Here is a 19,748-nt window from a genome sequence, read left to right on the forward strand (position 1 = left end):
TACCAGCTAACTAGATGTCCCCTAGCCCATTCAAGTTACATAAAATTAGCCTTCACATCTTCCTTCTGCTAGCTTTGAATTTCTTAGTTTTCAATCTCTTTGAGATATGCATTTAGCTTTTTAACTTGAGACTTTCTTACATTTTTAATATAAGCATTTATAGCTATAAATTTCTCTTTTAGCACTCTTTTCACTTAATCCTGTAAGTCTTTAGTATGTTTTCCTTTCATTTGGCTTAAGATATTTTCTAATATTTTGTGTGATATTTCTTTCTTTGACCTATTGTTTAAGAGTGTGTTGCTTAACTTCCACATATTTTTAGATTTTCCTGTGTACCATATGCTTTTGACTTTTAGTTTCATTCCACAGTGATTTTAAAAGATATTTTGTATGACTTTTAACATTTTTAGTTTTTTGTTGTTTTTTTTGAGTCAGAGTCTCACTCTATCACCCAGACTGGAGTACAGTGGCACACTCATAGCCACCACAGCCTCAACCTGTTGGGTTCAGGTGATCCTTCCGCCTCAGTCTTCCAAGTAACTGGAACCACAGGCATGTGCCACCATGCCCAGGTAATTTTTTGATCTATCATAGAGACAAGGGCTCACCAAGTTGACCAGACTGGTCTCGAATCCCTGGACTTAGGCAATCCTCTTGCCTTTGCCTCCCAAAGTGCTGAGATTACAGGCATGAACTACTGCACCTAACTAACATTTTAAAATTTATTAAAATTTACTTTGTGGCATAATATATGGTCTAACCTGGATAAAATTGCATGTGTATTTGAGACATACATATGTTCTGCTGTTGTTGGGTGGGTTGTTCTGTGTATCTTCATTAGGTTCAACTGATCTATTGTTGTTCAAGTTCTCCGACTCTTTATTAATCTTCAGTCTGGATGTCCTGCCTATTATTGAAGGTGTGTTATTGAAGTCTCCTACCACTATTGTAGCACTGTTTCTTCCTGTAATGACATCAGCGTTTCCTTTATGTATTTAGGAGCTCTGATGTTTGGTGCATATATATATTTTTAATTGACATATTTTACATATTTATGATATGCATAGTGGCTTTTGATACATATAGCACAAAGGATCAAATCAGAGTAATTCGCATATCTATCATCTCAAACATTTATCATTTGTAGTATTGGGAACATTCAGAATCCTCTCTGGTAGCTTTTGGAAAATGTATAATTCTTGTTGACTACAGTCACCCTACAGTACTATAGAGCACTAAAATTTATCCCTGCTATCCAGCTGTAATTCACTTTCCTGTAAATAATCTCTTCCTAGTCACCTTCCTTCCTATTCTTTCTAACCTCTAGTAGCTACTATTCTACTCTCTACTTTTATGAGATCATCATTTTTAGCTTATACATACGCATGAAAACAGGAATACAAATCTTTATAATGATGATACCTTCCTGGTACATTGACACTTTTACCATTGTATAGTGTCTTTGTTTCTTGCAACAATTTTGACCTGAAGCCTATTTTGTCTGATATTACTAGAGGCATCTCTGTTCTCTTATGATTACTATTTGCATGATATATCTGTACCATCTTTTCATTTGCAATCTAATGTATTTCCTTAGATCTAATGTGAGCCTTTTGTAGACAACATATACCTGGACATTTGAAAGAAAAAAAAACAGTAGCTTCTGCCAGTTTTGCAGACTGGCTAATGCCGGGGAAGACATTCACTAATCAGCTTGGTGTGAAGGTTTATGTCTTTTTCAGGTCATTTCTAAGCATGTGTGTTTCTGGGTCTCTGTGTGCTCTTTTACTCCCAAGACTCCATATACACAGCTGCTTTTAAATATCTTATTTCCTCTAAGAGTCTTACTCCAGATTCTTCTCAGGAGCTTAGATACTCTCTTGCCTCCAGGAACCCATAAGTCTGACGTCCCCCAAAACCCTTACATGCTGCAGTGCCTGCCACTGCTTTCAGTGTCTTCCAACTGATATCCAACCTACACCACCATTACCATCTGCTGAGTTAGGGAATCAGAAACTATTCTATGCAGCCACTAGGCAGTACAGAACATTGCAAAAAAGTTCTACTTTTTTCCTTCTGTTGTAAGGGAGGATCCAGGAATTGAGCGGCTTCGCTAGTAACAATGCCATACCAGAGAAGGGATGGAGCATGGGTGAGCAAAAACGCTCCCAAATTTCCTACCATGTTGAGCATACCCACCTCTTGGTGAGCATTGTCTTGGTCTCTGCAGATCTTTAACTGTCTTTAGAGTTCCTATAAGCTTACTGTGGTGAATAGATTGTTTGAGTTTCCATGAGGAACATGGATCTGGAGCCTCCTAGGCTACTGTCTTTCTGATGTCACTCCTCTGCTGTAGAATTCTGTTTTTATTAAGTCTTTTGTGGTTAATTCAGTCCCTTTCTAGCTCTAAAAGATGCCATCATCTTCAAATAAAATATAAGCACTGGCCTCTTTGATTGGGTTAATATGTGATGACACAGCAATAAAAATCAAATGGCTTATGACCTATTACCAACAAATTTAGGTGTTATAATGTATCAAATCGAGTGACAATAGTTTTAGAGAGTCTCTTGTACACATTTTATAAATCTATATTCAAGTCTCAAAAATTGATGACCATCATGATGACAGACACACGTGCATAGGCTATTTCTCCATGACCATGACCAATTGATTACAGAATTGACTTCTAAAAATAAAGTAGACTTCGTACTCTTCAACACTTAATGGAGAAAAATTACAAACGTTTTGTAAACAACCTATGTTTCCCAGGATATGTTGGATCCTTAGACGAATATAAAAATTTTGTCTTTTGAAACATCAATCTTAGAACAATATGTTGAAAGAAATTTAGATTCATCTAGTTTTCCTGAATCAGGAATATTTATCTCTCTGCAACCATAAATGCTATTTCTTTGGAAAATACCCCCAAGTAACTCCATCTGCTTGGGATTTGAGATACCTACTCTGTCTTGCAAACATACCATTCTAGGCTATCTTAATGTATAGCTTTTTATATATTCTTCCATTTTCTGACTCTTTAAACTCCCTGAAGAAACTATACACTTTAATCATTATTTTACCTCTTACCTTGTTATTCAAGAAGTCACTATAAGTCCTTCTGATATTTTTATCACATATACACCTTCTAATATCAGCTTCTTTCAGCTCTCATTTCTCCGTGTTACTGATTTTATCTTATGAAGACCTCCTTTTTCATCATCCCACTTAGAAACTCCACAACACCTATAGGATAATAGTCACCCTCATTTATGGCCTCCATAGTTTAACTTTAAACTATATCTCCACATTTATTTCCCACTAGTCCTCTTCATGAATCCCATGGTCCCTGTGACAGTGCTCGTTTTCAGGCCTTAAAGTATGTTAGTCTCTTCTTTTGAATGCCCACCCCCATTATCGTTCTTCTCAAATGTATTAATTTGTGCTTTTCACTCATTCAGAATATATTTATTATTTACTCAATTCCAAACCTTACCTCTTCCATGAATCCTTATAAGACTGCTTTAGTTCCCAATGGGTTCTGCCTTCTCTACTCCTACACAGTAGCTATATCTCTTCATTATTAATTTGGCACTTTGAGTATTATTTCTTGGCATACTTTTTTTATGTCTATGGAATATGTTCCCAACAAGACTGTATGTTTCTTGAGGACAGGAAATGCACCAACTTCATCATTGTTGTAGTGCTTTTAGCAAAATGTCTGTATTTAATTATCTTTCTCAATAGTTTTATTCTTGATCACAAAAGTCACAATGGATAGTGACGATGTTTACTTAATAAACACCCAAATCAAGAAAGAAGCAAATCAAGGACTAATTTCTGGAAAGCATGTACATAAACATTGTTCAAAAGCATGTATTAAAAATATTTTAAAATTGTATAGGTCAAAGGCTAGGGCACTCTCTACATACTCTTCTGATGCCTGTTGGCTATTTTTCAGGATTTGCCAAGCAGCTTTTGAATCTTAAGAGTTTGTTACCTGGTCTAAAGAATACTTACTTCCTTTGACTCACTAAATAATAATGCATGAACTCAGAGAGTTAATTGTGTTAATGATGTTTCCCTTAGAGACTTACAGATAGCACCATGTTGACTTTTTCTATAGATTCACCATCACTAGGTTGATGTACTATTTCTTCCTGCCTTTAACCCTACAATCTCTATTTTGTTGGGTCCTGTGGAGAAGGGAAGATGAAAAGATAGTCCTCTCTGATTTCTAAAGTGGTTATTAGGGAGAAGAAAAACAGAATCAGTTTCTTTTTTGGGAGGAAGGTTCTCAAAGGGGTATTTTTTACTGCTATTTGTTCAGATTTATCAGAATTGCAAATATGTTGCTAAGAATACACCACACTTGTTCTTCAGATTAGTGGGCAAAAAGGCATGGTGGTTGCTATTATGCCATACTCATGTGCTAACAGGGAAGGTTGCCCATAATTTTATTGAGCGGTATACCAGCCCAGGACCCAGCTCAAAGAAAGCATTCATAAATATCTGTGAATGTGTGTCAGTGATGCCCCTTTGAATGCTTATGCAAATTAAAGGGTCAGGCTAGTTATCAGTGAGCTAATGATCAGTGTTGAAAACCACTTATGTACCTAAACCTAAACTGCACCCCCATCTTTAAAATAAAATAGTTTTTTTAAAAATATCAATTTACAGCTTTTATGGTGGCTCTTCCAGTAACAGGACATTCTCGGTCTTAGTGGCGTTTTTATAGTGGTATGCAATAGTGTGAGTAGAACCATTTCTGAATAAGATTTTGGACTAAGTTTTTCTACAACTTTCCCATCATCACTTCTCTTTGGGATCTTGTGCCTATGCTAACATAATCTCAAGTATTTGTGATTCCCACTGCGTTAAAACATTACTAAGAAACAGATGCATATTTTGCCAGAAGTCTTCTGGAGACATACAATAATGTACTAACTTGTAGGAATCATTCTAATGAAAGGAGTTTGAGAAACTCAGGTGAATATTTAAAGGCTTTCTCCCACTTCTCAGTCCATAGTTGAAAGATTTTGCCGTAATAATAAGACAGAGGCCCCGTTTTTCCAAGGTGGAGAAAAAAACATATAAAATATATAAAATATTTTGAAATCAATGGGCTCTTCTATAGAAAAAATGTTTTTGAATTAAGTTTCTCTGAGAATACATTAGGCTTCTTAAGTTTAGCCCATGGCAAAGCATGGCCCAGAAAAGTCTAATATAAGACTTCCTCATTTGGGATTTCATTTGAAAGTGGATTAAAACAAATAGAAAAACAAATTACAAAATAAAACAAATAGAATTTCTGGATGCTAATGCTCACCAAGAGAATTATTGGTTATTACCCATTTTGCCCCTAATCTCTGAAAACAAACCAAAACAAAAAACTTTTATCAATTTTCAGAAAGATGCTCCAATTTTTATTAAGTATGCATTTTAAAAAAGGAAACATTCTTGAGATGTCAAGATTAAATGTGTTTATTTCGAGTTAGCGGATACAACGGTATATTAGATACCAGCACTCCAAGCTACACCTATGTATTTGCCTCTAAACCTCCACACATCTTCAGTTTCCATTCCTCTATATTCCACAACTGAGCCTTCTATTTCTAGAAAAATCATAGTTCAAATTAAAAAAAAAAAATGAAAGCAAGATTGATCACCATATTGTGCTTCCAGTGCCCCCAGAAGGATTTTAATTGTCTCAAATAAATGTTTATTATTTTTAGTAAAGGGGAAAAATAATAACATGATCACTAGTAATGGCACAACTAGAAGAGAAAACAGAATGCAGATTAAAAGAAGCGTTTTAGGCTGGACTAGTTTCCCCTCAGTTAAAAATCCACATAATATCATGGATATGACTTTAAAGTTAAATTGTTCAATTTGTGCGCCACGCACTTAAGCGTATTGGCTAGTACATTTTTTGCACTTGAAACAGAAGCAATACAAGTTTTATGTTCTACCATTACACTTCCAGATTTTTCACTTATGAATATACCTGCCAACCTAATGATTCTTGCATGCATTAGAATTTGCTTTTGTAGAGTTAAGTTTATTTTCCCCATCCCTCCCACTCCCATAGACGTTGCGCCAATGCGAACTCTTTACCCAATTTTATGAGAATGTTGCAAAGGACAGCTCTGTGCCACACCTCAGGACAGGAATCCCCTGTCCCCTTCCAGGCTACAGATGGATCAGTAGTATTGATCACATCTCATCTTGCATGCAGACAGACACTGTTCCCTTAATTTCCCCATGCCAGAGGCATACGAGTCGGCAGGTATGCATACAAAAATGGAATTAAAAAGGAAAGGAAAGAAAAAAAAGAAAGAAAAAGCTTTCTTGTTAAAGCCTATCATCCTAGAAGGAATCCATTGCCTTGAATTCACTTAAAGCCTGTACAGGCGAAATGTGTTTCTTCTGAGAACCTCGTCTAACTCGTGTCTGGAATTCTTCAGGCTTTTCTCTCTTCACAAGGGGTTTTTTCTCTGGAGCCTTCATCTTCCAAGACACAACAGGTGAGTTGACAGCTGCTGTCCCATAGACCTTCTGGTATTTGGTTGAGGCCACATAGGATGCTTTCACCGTAAGGACAACAGCATTCATCAGGTTTTTAGCTGCCTGGATAAGTGAAGTGGCACTGTCCAGCTAGAGTGGGAGAAGAACAAGATACACCTGGGTTAACCAAGGTCCTAATTTCACAAGATGGTACATTTTCACAGCTAAAACAATGTTTTGCTTGTGCAATTTGACAGTATTGCTGAAAAGGAGCAAAGTATGGTAAGATAAAGTGAACAGAATACAAATCAGTCACTTGTCTTCTTCTATCTCTAATCCCAAAGTAAAAAGAAAAATAAATAAATAAATAAAAAGGATGGCTCTATGATGCATAGCCTCCTAAAATCTCAACACGACTAAAGACATAACCCTCTTTTTAGCAGGTAAGAATTCCAAGGTAGCAAAAGTTTGCCAAAGTGGAACATTTCCTAGTATAACATGAGGCTAATTAGTAATGGTGACAATTACTCAAATGATGAAAAAGCTTTTGGGAGTCACTGAAGAACAGGAAATTATAAGGGATAACATATCAATTCCTTATAGACTATTGCTATATCCTGAGCTCAGAATTGATGAGTTCACAGACAGCTAAGCAGAGGGATGACCCATGGGTGCTTTTGCTTTTATTTAGGAGTTTATTGAATTCAGAGTCTTCATGTAACTATTCCTAAATCATGAATATACCGCCTATAAAAATATCAGTTGTGTCAGGATCTTACAGAGAACATTCAGTGAGACCCCCCATATCCATATATTAATGAAATATTGAATACTAATGTGCCAAACAGTATGCTAAGAACTTTGTATTTACCCATGTAACTCTCAACAATTCTGTGAAATAGGCATCATTGTCACTGCCCATTTACGATGAGTAAGCTGGTGTATGAAGAGGTCCGGTAATTTGTACAGGTTTCCACAGTTCAAGTGTTAAAGTCCTTTAATACAGTATTATTGATCCATAACTGCTACCCTGTTGGATACGATATCTTTAACAATGCTATGACATGTCACAACTTGAGAATAGGTTTGGAGGCCCATTACCACATGGTCAGGAGGGGGAGACTTTAGGTTACCTCTAAGTCTGCTCCTAACTAGTTAGTGTGGTACATACTATATAACTAAGTCATTCAATATCTGCTTCAGCCTTCTTCTTGCTTCTGAACCATAGATGCTGAAGAAGCTCAAAATTGTGTTTCCCAGACTGACTCCCTTTCAGCCAGGAATCTAAATGTGGCCTAGTGAAAAGAAAGAATTGACAGCTGGACTGCAAATCTTACTCCGGCCTCTAGGGATGCTTGGGTGCAATTTGATCTTTCAGCAAACTTTTTGTTGCATTAACTAAGGAAGCCAAGATGTTCCTAATGATGCCATTTCTAGTTGTAGGGATTGTTCATTGTATAAACCATCATTCAGACTTCTGCCACATGAAAGAATGGGAGTGAGGCACACAACCTTCCTGGGGCTAGGCGACTCGCAAAGTGGTTAAGCTGAGAGTCTAAACCCTGTGGTTCCCCTGTGTGATGTGACTGTCATTCACTTTGGCTTTGGGTCATTTCTTGGGACCAAAATGTGTCCCATGCAATGGCTGGGGTTATCAGAAGTGACAACTAACATCTCTGTGATGTTTTTGCTCTGGTTGCTCTCTGATCCATATCCTTTATTAAAGTTAAGCTAATGCAAAGCTAGCCTAATGCTGTGCTGAGTGTAAAAAAAATTATCACAATCGAATGAGCTCTATTTTTTCATCACCAAAAAATGTCACAGTATGACCATCTGAAAACAGTGGAAGACATCTTGTGTAGCTGGATCCCTTGCAATACCATAGAATTTAGACTTTTCCATAAAAAAAGATCAAAGGTCAGTATTACATTGACCCTACGATAACATAGAGAAGCAAAGATCTTTGTGGATTAGAGCCATGATTCAGTGGACATATAACTGAATGTTTTGTGAATTAACTCACCCAATGGATAAAATAACCCTTTTATTTTACTACTTGTATTACACCATTCAAGGTATACATACACCAACATAACTGCTCAACTTATAATTAGTTTAGTTTATACAGCTTAGATTTCTAAAACTAGATAAGGAAAGGCAAATTCTAGGTTATTCATGTTAACAGGAAAAAAAGCAAATCATGGATTAGTGCAATGGTTCTCAAAGTATAGTCCCTGAGCCAAAAGCATCAGCATCACACCTTGGGAAACGATCAGAGACCCAATTTCTCAGGCCCAGTCAAAACTTACAGAATCAAAAATCTGTCATCTCTGTCTTATCTAGACATTCAGGGGATTCTGATACTTGCCAAAGCTTGAGAACCACTGGATTAGTGAAACCCAAAGACTACCTTGAAGGTTTATTTTTATCCAATGATTTCAGGACTTCCACCCATAAGTTTGGTAACAGCATAGCCAGTTATCTGACTGAACTTTAATTTTACATCTTTTGCATCCCATCCCCAGATAGAAGTGTAAATAATGAAGGACAGAGATGACACAGCAAAATGTTGGAATAAGTAGGAGCAGATCAGTCATTGTTTCTTTAGAAGTGAAATGCCTACCCCCTTGGCCAATTGATACTTCCCTGTAAGTCTGTCAGGTTTCAGAAATGAGTACTATTCAGTCATAAAGTTAGTTAATTCTATTGTGTATTATGAGTAAAGAATGAGTAAAATGACACGTCAGGGAGAGTTCTGTCGATTTGTTCTGGGCAAGAGAATTAGTAGAAGTAGAACAAGACAAGATGTGTCCATTATATTAACAAAGAATGAGTCTGGGGAGAATTGAGTTGATCTGAAAATAAGGGGTTACAAGTAATCTGGAGATTTTTACCACAGATTCCATTTTCAGATAGATGGTGTCTAATTCTGCAGCAAAAATATGGGAGCCTGTCTCTTCTTCAGAACCCCTTTGCTTCCCCAGCCTGATGCAGGAGTCCTGTGAATAAACCTAATACATCGGTTGAGAGTGAGATAGCTTTGAAATAGAAAGCCAAACATTTCATTCAGGCCACCTGCTAAGGCAGATCTTGAACTTGTGGCAAGGTAAAGCGAGGAGGTGAGGGAGCCAGCCAACTAAATTTGAACAAATACACGCATAGAGTATACGCCCAATCTAAATTTATTAATATAAAATTTGACTCTTTTAAAAAGTTGAATTCTCAAATAATAAATTCTGTCCTTTGGTCTAGATATACTTTAATAATGTAGGTCTTACCAGAAAAATCTAAATTCTTTTTTATTTAAAAATGAGTTTCCTTTATGCTTTCCCAAAACCCTGGGTTCCAATAGGCAAGCTTTGGCTAAAAATTCACTTCCAGAAAAAGACATTAGAAAGACTAAGGTTACATGGTTAGAAGTTTTTTTTTTAAATACAAAGTTTATAAACACTTATTTTACATAACTGCATTCTATTTTGTGATTGAAATTGTAATAATAGCACTTTCAAACAAGATGTAGAAAGTGAAGATCTAATAATAATAACGGACATTCATTGAGTACTTACAAAGGTCCTGACATTGCCTTAGTCCTTTTAATTGTGCAATTTTCAAAAATTCTTAAAGTACGAACTATTATTACTCTTGCTTTATAAGTGAGGAAACTGAAACTTAGGGAGGTCATGTAACTTGCCCCTGCAGTAATCGACAAAGTAGGGATTAGGATCAATACCCTCTCTCTACAAGACCCACCATCTGAAACCCACCACACAACATATCTTCTCCAAAGCATCAATTAATCTCTGGGATCTTGCTTTTAAGTTATTACCTGTCATTTATAATGAACCTGTTCTATTAATCCTGTCTAGTCGGAAAGCCTGTCCTCTAAACCTAGTGTCATCCTGTTAACATAATGACAAAGTGTTGTGCGGGCCCCCATCTCCCCCAGTCTGTAACAGTTAGTCTCATCTGCAGAGTTCAAATCCTCCATTACTAGAGCTTTTGGCTTTGCATATGTTTCTGCCTGATGCTCCGACCTTCCTAGTCCTCCCTGGCCTTTGGGTTATCTTCCTGGCTTGGATTCACCCTCATGGCAGCAAAGCCTGGGATGTAATCTTTGCTGATTTCTCTTGCACTTGCCCTGTTTTTCTGAAGCACATTTACTACACAGCTATGTATTTTACTAGGTTGTCTCCCTAGGCAGGGCTCAACTACTCTAATTAATGTTCTAATTTTTATTTGGGGTAGTCTTGCTAGCTTTAAAATGACCTCAAAAATCAACAACCTCTCAGCTCTTTCTCAAGCTAGCCCGCATTATACTGGTCTTTTCAGCCAAAAGAAATATCCATCTTTTCCTGGATAAGGGCCTTTCCATTCCTGTTGGACAACACATTAAGTTCTTGTGTATAGTCTAAGATAATTTGCTAATTTTAGAAACAAGATCCTACATGTAGCAAATGAGACGATGTGCCAGTTTCTGAACTAGATCCCTAAATTTCATTTCTCTCATTCAATCTCACAACCAACTGAGACACATAATAGTATTATGCCCCGTTGGAACTTAGAGGATGCATATAGCTTGCCCAATATCACACTGCAAATACATGACAACGCCAAGATTTGAACTCAGTCTAGCTTCATAGTTCATGCCTTCACCATTGCTCCAAGCTGCACTCAGAGTCATGCACAGCAAATAAGTCCTCAACCCCCAAATCCATTAAGCTGTGCTAGACTCCTTCTTCCTATTCCAACCCATAGTTGTCTGCTGTCCCTAACCACTGAAATCAATTCTGTCACTATTCTTTTAAAATATCAAAGTACTATTTTAAACGGGCAACAGATGTTTCCTCACATCTTGTTCTATTACAGTCCATGTAAAGGAAATAAGGGCAGGCGAGTTATTTCATAGCCATTTCTATAGAGCGTTTTCTGACTTTTTTCCCCCTGCCTCTCTTCCCACTCTTTTTCTCTTAACCCCACTCACCTTCTAATAGTCAGATTTCTCTTTCCCTAGATCATCCTCATTTTGTGTTTTGAATAGAGGGAAAGACCAGACGTAAGACTTTCTTCAACTGTGATTCTTCCATTAATTGGTTACATCATCAAAATTGAAGAACACCATGAAAAGTGCTTAAAATGACACTCGTACAGTTCACACAATCATCTGCATACATCTGAAAGCCCATGTTGTTAGCTTTGTGCTACTTCATTCACATGGAACTTACATCACCACAGGTGATCAGTTTAATAGAAACACAATGTGAGGGCACAACTCAAGTACACTCGTCAGAACAGAAGTGCAACTACATGTGTTCAAATTCTGGATTCTCGCTCTTTATCCAATCATCTATTCCTCCCTTTTTCCACCTATACATTTCTCTACCTATTGAGTATTGTGTGCCAACCACTGCTCTTGAGGATCAAGTATAAAGACATAGATACATGTAAGTACTGAACAATAAGAGCTATCAGTAAAATGAGAACAATAGAGACATGAACTAAAATGTCTTACAGTGTGTGACAGTGTTTCAGCAGGATGTGAAGTGCTCAAGGAACAATAGGAATAGAGGATCCACCTTGAGTCAAGTAGGGAAAGAGCAGAAAAAAAAGGCTCCACGGTGGCCATGATATCGAAACTCTCTTTAATGAATAAAATATGTGTGACTGAATGGGTGACAGCAATGAAGGACAATTCTTGCAATTCTTGCATCTAGTTAGTGCAACTTGGTGAATATTAATGTTCCTAACACAGTTTGTGGCAAGAAGTAGGACACTGAGGTGCTACATTGCTGAGTTTAACTTTGATCATACTGATTTTGAGGTCCATGTTACATCTAGGTGAAGTTATCAAAAGGACTGTAATTACAGCAGCAAATTTTGGGGAACTGGATTTTTTTTTTTTTAAATCACATTTTGCTTATATAGATTTTCCCAGCTGTTTCATGAATGGTGTTCTGCACACTGTAGGTATATAGTGTTTGACCATTTCTGTCTGATTTCTTCTTCACTTCTTATTCTCTACTTAGTGTTTTTACAAAGAAGACTACTAGAGTGCTGAATGAAATACTAAATCCATATTCTTTCCCCAAGTCAAAAAGTCCAAAACATTTACTAAAAATGTTCTCAGCATAAGACTTTCAAGATCAAAATCAATATCCTTTTAGTAATCTAACACATAACATGATCACAAAATGTTTTATTTGAATAGAAACTAGCCTTGCCCATCTAGAGAACAGTTAAATAATTAGCAATCCTTCACCCCTCATAATAGTGGCGAGCTTCCTGGGGCCAATCAGCAAGAAAACAAGCACAGTTTAGGTTTAACAGCTTGCTTTTAAAAAAAGAAAGAAAGAAACATAGTATTGTCAAAAGTGCAAAATAATATAAAAGAGGTGGGTAACATATTACATATGACATAGTAAATGTCTTAGGATGTTAATTTCAGGGCCAGGTATGTAATTACAGAAGAGAATTCGGATCTGACTTGTGCTCTCTGCAATTATTCATTTCCAACATGCATGTAGATGTAGTTCAGTTTTTAGGTTGCATGTCTATTTTCAAAAAACTGATTATCCATTTCCAAAAATTAATGAAACGCAAATGGCAGTACATGGAAATTCAAAGTACAAAGCAATCTGTCATTGTATTAAAAATAATGCAAACATCATGGGACCACTGGCAAATCTAAGCAGAGTAAAACAAACCAAATCCATTTTTCAAGGTGATTTTGAAATACAGAAACTGAGGATCGCACCTTGATTATTTTGAAAGGTTTAGAAATGCCTAGGAGAAGGAACCAGTCCCATTTGGGCCTTGGCTATTTTATTTTCATTATCTCAAGTCAGAACTAATAATGCTAATGATTCTGAGAATGTGAAAATGACTTCCCAAATACATACCTTTAGCATGCAAGAACAGGAGATATTTTAATAGATTTTACTACACATATTCAGGCCTAGAGTAGGTTTTCAGGGAGAGGAAGTTGTGATAAAAGAATTGACAATAAATTGAAAGCAAACACCTCAAGAAAACTGGAATCTTTTCACTGGAGTTAGTCATTTGTTTACATTTAAACTGTTATCTCCCTCAAAGGAGTCACAAATTGCTTGCAGGGGGGAGAAAAAGGATTTGCTACAAGTCAGCTTTGCTGTTAATGAATTGGAGGTGAGAAACCCAGAGCATTGGTGCCTATTATCCCCAAGAAGAACATTTCATGTTTTAAAAATCCATGAGGCTTTGAAGAGACATTTGATCTCCTTAGAAACTGTGATACATTTGAAATACCTTGAAAAAATATGCATCCACTTCCAGAGTCTATATCAATAACACTTAACAAAACTCTAGCAAGATCAGGGTAATAAATAACTCAAGCAAACAAAGACATGGTGAAAAGGCTCAGCCTAATCACATCTCTTCCCACTTAAGTCACCTCAGGATGCTTGAAAAAAAATTTTTTTTTCTTTATGTCAAGCCCTCATTTAAGTCCACTCACCCCTCCTTCCTTATCAAATATCAACAGTGAAGTAAGTTTGCGAAGCTAGATTCCTTCCTCTTAAGACAGTGACACTGGTGAACACAGGGCAACAAATTGCCACTCACCTTTATAGTGCCCATGTTAGACATTATTAATCAATCATGGCACCACCTTGCTCCCTCAGAATCTGCTAAGTGTCATGGGAAAGAAAACGTATTTAGCTTTTTCTTCTAAGTGGTCACATTTGGACAAAGTTGTCAAAACAACTTGATTCAGTTTATGTCACAGATGCAACATTCATTGTACTTCTCCTTCAATATTTTGGTTAACATAATAACTTTTGTTTTCATTACAACCTCTTATACTACTGACAAGTATTTATATCGAAATGATGCTACATTTACTCTTTTGTTCTCTCAGTTAATTTCTGGAGAAAATGTGTACATTTTTTTTTGTACTGACACTGCATTATGAGTTGCTAGTTAATGAGATCATTAAGGAGAAGACTTAAGATTAACAGAAATGCAAATCATTTTGGGGATGATTTTAAATCAGATGATAAAAAGTAGCTAGATATACTAACAAGTATGGTATCTGAGGTGAAAATGACCACCACAGATATACTGTATTTATTGTTTAAGAAAATACATTAAAACAGCTAATATTAAAATCTGTACTGATTCCTGGTACCATATATAATTGAAATTCTGTCAAATAATTCCTAAAGAGTTGCTCAATCCCAGGGATATTCCCATTTGATTATGGGATCACATAAAGCAAATATTTTACAGCTCTGAGTAGTGGATCAATCACAATAGAAAGGAAGATAAGATTTCTGTTATTTTTTTTTCTTCAGGGCTTCCTTGCGTGATGCCAGAGAAACAACCAGTGCTGAAGGTCATTTGTTAGAAAATCTGCATGTAATGGCTCAAGATTAAATTGGCAAAGAACTTAGCAGAAAGGCACTGAAAGCTCAGTCAGACTAAGAAAAAAATCTCTGTAGCCTTGCTGAGAAATTTACCAGTTGGCTCTCAGGTAATTTTCTCAACTGGACATATTTGTGTCTTCATTTCTAAATTCATTTAGGTAGGTAGTAGAGCTTCATACTCGGCCAGTCCACTGATTAACTGTCTTCATTTGCATTTTTTCAATTATAGGTAAGTAAACCTTGGGGACTCCCATGAAGGCTTAATTACAGTCAACAAATTTCCTAAATATGGCTTAGAGCCATTTTTTCTCACTATTAAAGGCAGAATGGTTTTTGCTCAACCTAAAACAAGGCATTCTTGCTAGCACCGGAATCTCAAACAGAAGCAGGAGCACTGATATTCTGTGGCCCTTGAGATATTCGTTCATCTAGGCAGTCTCCACTTCCCTTTTCTATAATTTTTCTTTCCTGTACCCTCTCCCTTTTTCCCATGCGTCAGATCTCCTGCCAGAGACCTTCTCTAAGTTATGTTTTTCCATATAGCAAAAGAATCACAAGGAAATAAATGCAATGAGCAAACATGTGCCAATGGATTTTCAAGCACACATCATGAATGGGAGATATTCCTGCACAGAGAGACGGTCCTTACATCCCATAAATACACCATACATTAACTGTTACATATCTTGTTGTATCTGATGACATGCATCAGCATGTCTACCACCCAAGGTTTATGTCTTATAACAACTCCTTAAGAGGTTACGTTTCCTTTTTCCCTTCCCTACAGGAGAGCCAGCTGGCAGAGTATCACTCCCTCTGATCGCTTTTCTTCTTCTGCCCTCCTCCCCCACCAAGTAGTTTCATCACGCCAGAAGGCAAATGTAAGAGGAGCCATTGTCCAAGAACCCAAGAAAAATAAATTTTCATTAAAAGAATTTAAAGCGTCACTAATGAACTCCATGCTACTGGGAGTGCCTAACTCTGTATGTACTTGGTACTTGTACTTCTGATAAGTACTGAAAACGACTCAACAGTTTACAAAATGGCTCCAGCAGGAAATGCACAAAGACAGAGTGAAAAATCAGACTCCAAGAGTCAAGGGCCACAGGTTTGAGTGCTGTTTGATGAGGGCTGTGCCTGGAAGGTGAGCATAATCTGAAGGTCCTGGATTATTCTTTCTCATCCTGTCACTTCTCTTTACATCCAATCACTAGGAGTTGTGTCAATAATATGGCATGATTCATATGTTAGGGAAGGTAAAACTCCCATTCAGCCCATGTTCCTCCCCTCATCAGGTATGCAGAAAGAGCTAGTCAAAGCTTCTGTTGCTGCTGATATGCTAGATGAAGACCGTAAAGAAGAGCAGAGGGATCCCTTCCCCAGTGAGTGGTTGTTGCCTCTCCTTAATACCCCAGACCCGCTTCCCTACCCCTTTCTTCCAAGTTCCCGTGCATTCTCTCTGGTGATACACTCTTAAATTTATGCTCCACCCACTGCCCTCCTTGATGGCCCCTCCCTTTCCATCTTTTTCTTCTCTCCTAGTGATGAAAGCCTAACAAGGAATGAGTTCAAACCCTGACTGGACTAGTCAGTAAATACATGATCTTAAACAAGTCACGAAACCTAGCTCTACCTCAAATTCTTTATCATGAAAGTAAAAATGAAAAATAGCTTTCTACGATTATAAAGTGTTCAATGAGATAATGTCTTTAAAGCTGAGTGTTTGGATCATGGTATGCCCATAACAAATCTTAGCCTTTATAATTACTGTGATCCAATTTCCCTTAAGTCATCAATTTATGTTAAAATTTATATATATTTCATCTGCCTTCTCTTCCTTAATTTTTCCTTTCAAGACTTCCTCCATCCAGCAGTCTGGACTCTCTTTAACTCTCTTCTTTCTGAAGCTACTACTACCTTGGCTTGCTTTCAATGCCTAAATATTACAGTTTTCATGTATTAGGGATAAAGGAATGGACACACCCATAAGTAGAACAGAAAAACACTAAAAGCTATCTCTTCTAGCACTCTGAGTCCTTTAGAAAGAATAAAGGAGGAATCAATATAGAGTACTGAAAAACATGGATGTTTTATGTAAAGGTGTGACACTGAAAATATCTGAGAACATTTAGGGCTTGGTAGAGTTTGGAGGAAGACTGATAATAGAAAGTCAAGATGGCTCTACTAGGACATGGAAAGTGATGTTTAAATATCCAATTTGAGAGGTGCCAAAGAAATAGTTTAAAGAATATTTTACATAGCCACAAAAAGCACCTAAAATTCCAAAAATTCAAGCTATTCAGTTTGGTTAAACTATTATTTCTAGATATTCCTTATTGAAAAGCAAATTCATTCAACTCTTTGCTTATTGAAAAGCAAATTCATTCAGACTCCAGCTAACATTCCTAGATACTTCAAAAATGAAACCCCTTCTGGTTTGGGAGGACCCATCAAACACTGAAAACTAAATCTCCTAAGCCCTGTGTCTATCCCCAACAAAACACAGAGAGCTGGGTTTTCTAACCGTGTTTCCTAAATCTTTAAATCTATTTGCTACAAAGTGGGTTACAAATGCCTATTTTCTAACCTTTGGATTAGTCTTAAACCATTGTACTTAGCACCTACCAGCTCTAGCTAAGACTGACCTTATCTAACAATCTAAATCTACCAACATAGTCCCACTATTGAATCTACATATCCTGGGGTGTTACTTGAAAACCTCACCAAAGTAGCTTCTAGGAACATCACCAATGTTGCTGCCTTTGGTCTTACTGTGTACACATTTATAAGCCAAATAAGGTAACAAAGGGCAGATTCTAAGAACAACCCTTTCAAAGAAATAAATATAAAGTGATTAAATGTCAAAACCTAAGAAAGGACATTGCTTGGGCCAAGACCTGCAAAAACCAGGAAAAAGCAAGAAGACAGGCACACACACATACACACACACACACACACACACACACACACACACACACACACACACACACAAAATGGGCTTCCTTAAGGCAACCCATACTTGTAAATACTCTAAGCCCTTCCAGAACCAAGAAAGCAAGGATGGTTAATATTGTCACACTTGCTGCTACTTCTTCACTGGTACTTTTAGCAGACATGCCCAACCAATCACAATCCTTTTCTCTATTGATCCTAGACGTGGTCTCAGAATTCTTCTCAACACACACCCCAGTGAAATGATAGTAATTAATGAGGATTATTAGTCAAGCTGAAACCATTTACTATACACAATAAGGGCCTTCTAACTACACAGGACTGTGAGGGAGATGGCAATGCATTGATTCACGTCACCTGTGCAATCACTGCTCCAATTAAGAGTAGTATATTAATATCACTTCTACTTCTAATATCACTTCTACCTCTAATATAATTTTTTCTTCACATAATTCACAATGAATAATATCTTAAATATCATGCAGAAAGTTGAAGTAAAATGTTAGACACATATGTAGCTATATAAAATAATTGACTACATTAAAATTTCAACTCTTCCTTCATTATAGAAATAAGAATTAAGACAAGAAGAAGTGGTATCGTTATTCAAGGGCTCGTAAGAGGTCTTTAGTATAATGCATGGCTTAAAACTCAGTAATTTTAATTAAATTAGTTTTAAATATGAGCAGTTGATTCATAGCTTCTTATAATTGAACACATTTTTTTTTTCTATCTTAAATGCTTTAAAACATTTTTTGACTAGACAAAGAACAATACCCCCAATCATTTTTTTTTCCTGGAACTTCTTTTCCACTGTAAGCTGGAAATTCACTACTAACATTAACTAACACACGTTCAAATAATTTAAAGATGATTACTGCATACCATCTTATAGATTCACTTGAGGGTTTTCTACCTTTAATTTAAAATACAACTCAGCGAGTTGTAAACACTAATTATATTTGTTAACTTCCATAGAGATTCCACTTCAGGTTCTTGCAAGAGTTATCTTCACAAAACCACCTCGTGACATTTAGAGAATAATCTAAGCTTCAGCAGACCTTTTCTTATGGATTTTTCATAACCTTCCAAGGATGGCAAGAGCTCTATGATCAACTCTACCCCTCTACACCAAACCTGCTTCCCCCTCGGTATTCTTCATATTCGTTATTGGCAACACAATTCTTTCTAATGCTTAGGTTAAATATCCAGAATCTTATGCCTGTTCTCCCTGACTCAACAAACACTCTTCCATCACATCCTGTCACATCATCTTTAAAACACATCATTAAAACATTGCTGGTGCCGGGCTCAGTGGTTCAGCCTGTAATCCCGCACCTTTGGGAGGCTGAGGTGAGTGGATTGCCTGAACCCACGGGTTCGAGACCCGCCTCAGCAGCAAGACCTCATCTCTACAATAAATAAAGAAAATCAGTGGGGCGTGGTAGCACATGCCTGTAATTCCGGCTACTTGGAAGGTTGAGGCGGAAGGATTGCTGGAGCACAGCAGGTAGAGGCTGTGGTGGCCGGGAGCGGCCACTGCACTCCATTCTGGGCAACAGAGTGAGACTCCAACTCAAAAAAAAAAAAACACTGCTGGTAAGGGCAGGGAGGAAGAAGGGATAAAAGGCACACACCATACATTGGGTACCATGTCCACTACCAAAGGAAGAGAGAGTTCATTAAAAGCCCAAATGTCGAGAGGAGAAGTGGCAAGATGGCTACGGGGCAACCTGGTCTCTGAAGCCCTCTGCAAAGGAGATCTGCAGTGGGTCTCTGACTCTCACCCCGGGGGGCTGTGGACCCCAACATCGCAGCCTGCTATTCATACGGAGATCGGCTGTTGCCACCGCTGGGGCGTGGCAACGGACTGGACAATCACTGCCGCGC

At 37.3% G+C, this 19,748-nt stretch overlaps 1 protein-coding gene across 3 annotated transcripts in view; it reads right to left on the minus strand.

Annotated features, from left to right (window-relative positions):
• Positions 1-5,399: 5,399 nt before the first annotated feature.
• The window catches only part of LOC103251211 (catenin alpha-2), a 120,015-nt gene continuing 105,666 nt past the window's right edge, over positions 5,400-19,748 (minus strand). For 2 of the 3 annotated variants that reach the window (XM_021708445.1, XM_021708444.1), the window contains one exon: positions 5,461-6,657. In XM_021708445.1, the coding sequence (XP_021564120.1) occupies positions 6,370-6,657 (288 nt within the window). In that variant the 3' untranslated portion in view covers positions 5,461-6,369. Of the gene's footprint in view, positions 6,658-19,748 lie in introns of all 3 variants that reach the window. The other variant, XM_008049806.1, reaches the window with a different exon arrangement.

Source organism: Carlito syrichta, unplaced genomic scaffold (assembly GCF_000164805.1).
Source record: "Carlito syrichta isolate Samal-C Ts95f unplaced genomic scaffold, Tarsius_syrichta-2.0.1 Scaffold137179, whole genome shotgun sequence".
In the NCBI taxonomy this organism is placed as follows: domain Eukaryota; kingdom Metazoa; phylum Chordata; class Mammalia; order Primates; family Tarsiidae; genus Carlito; species Carlito syrichta.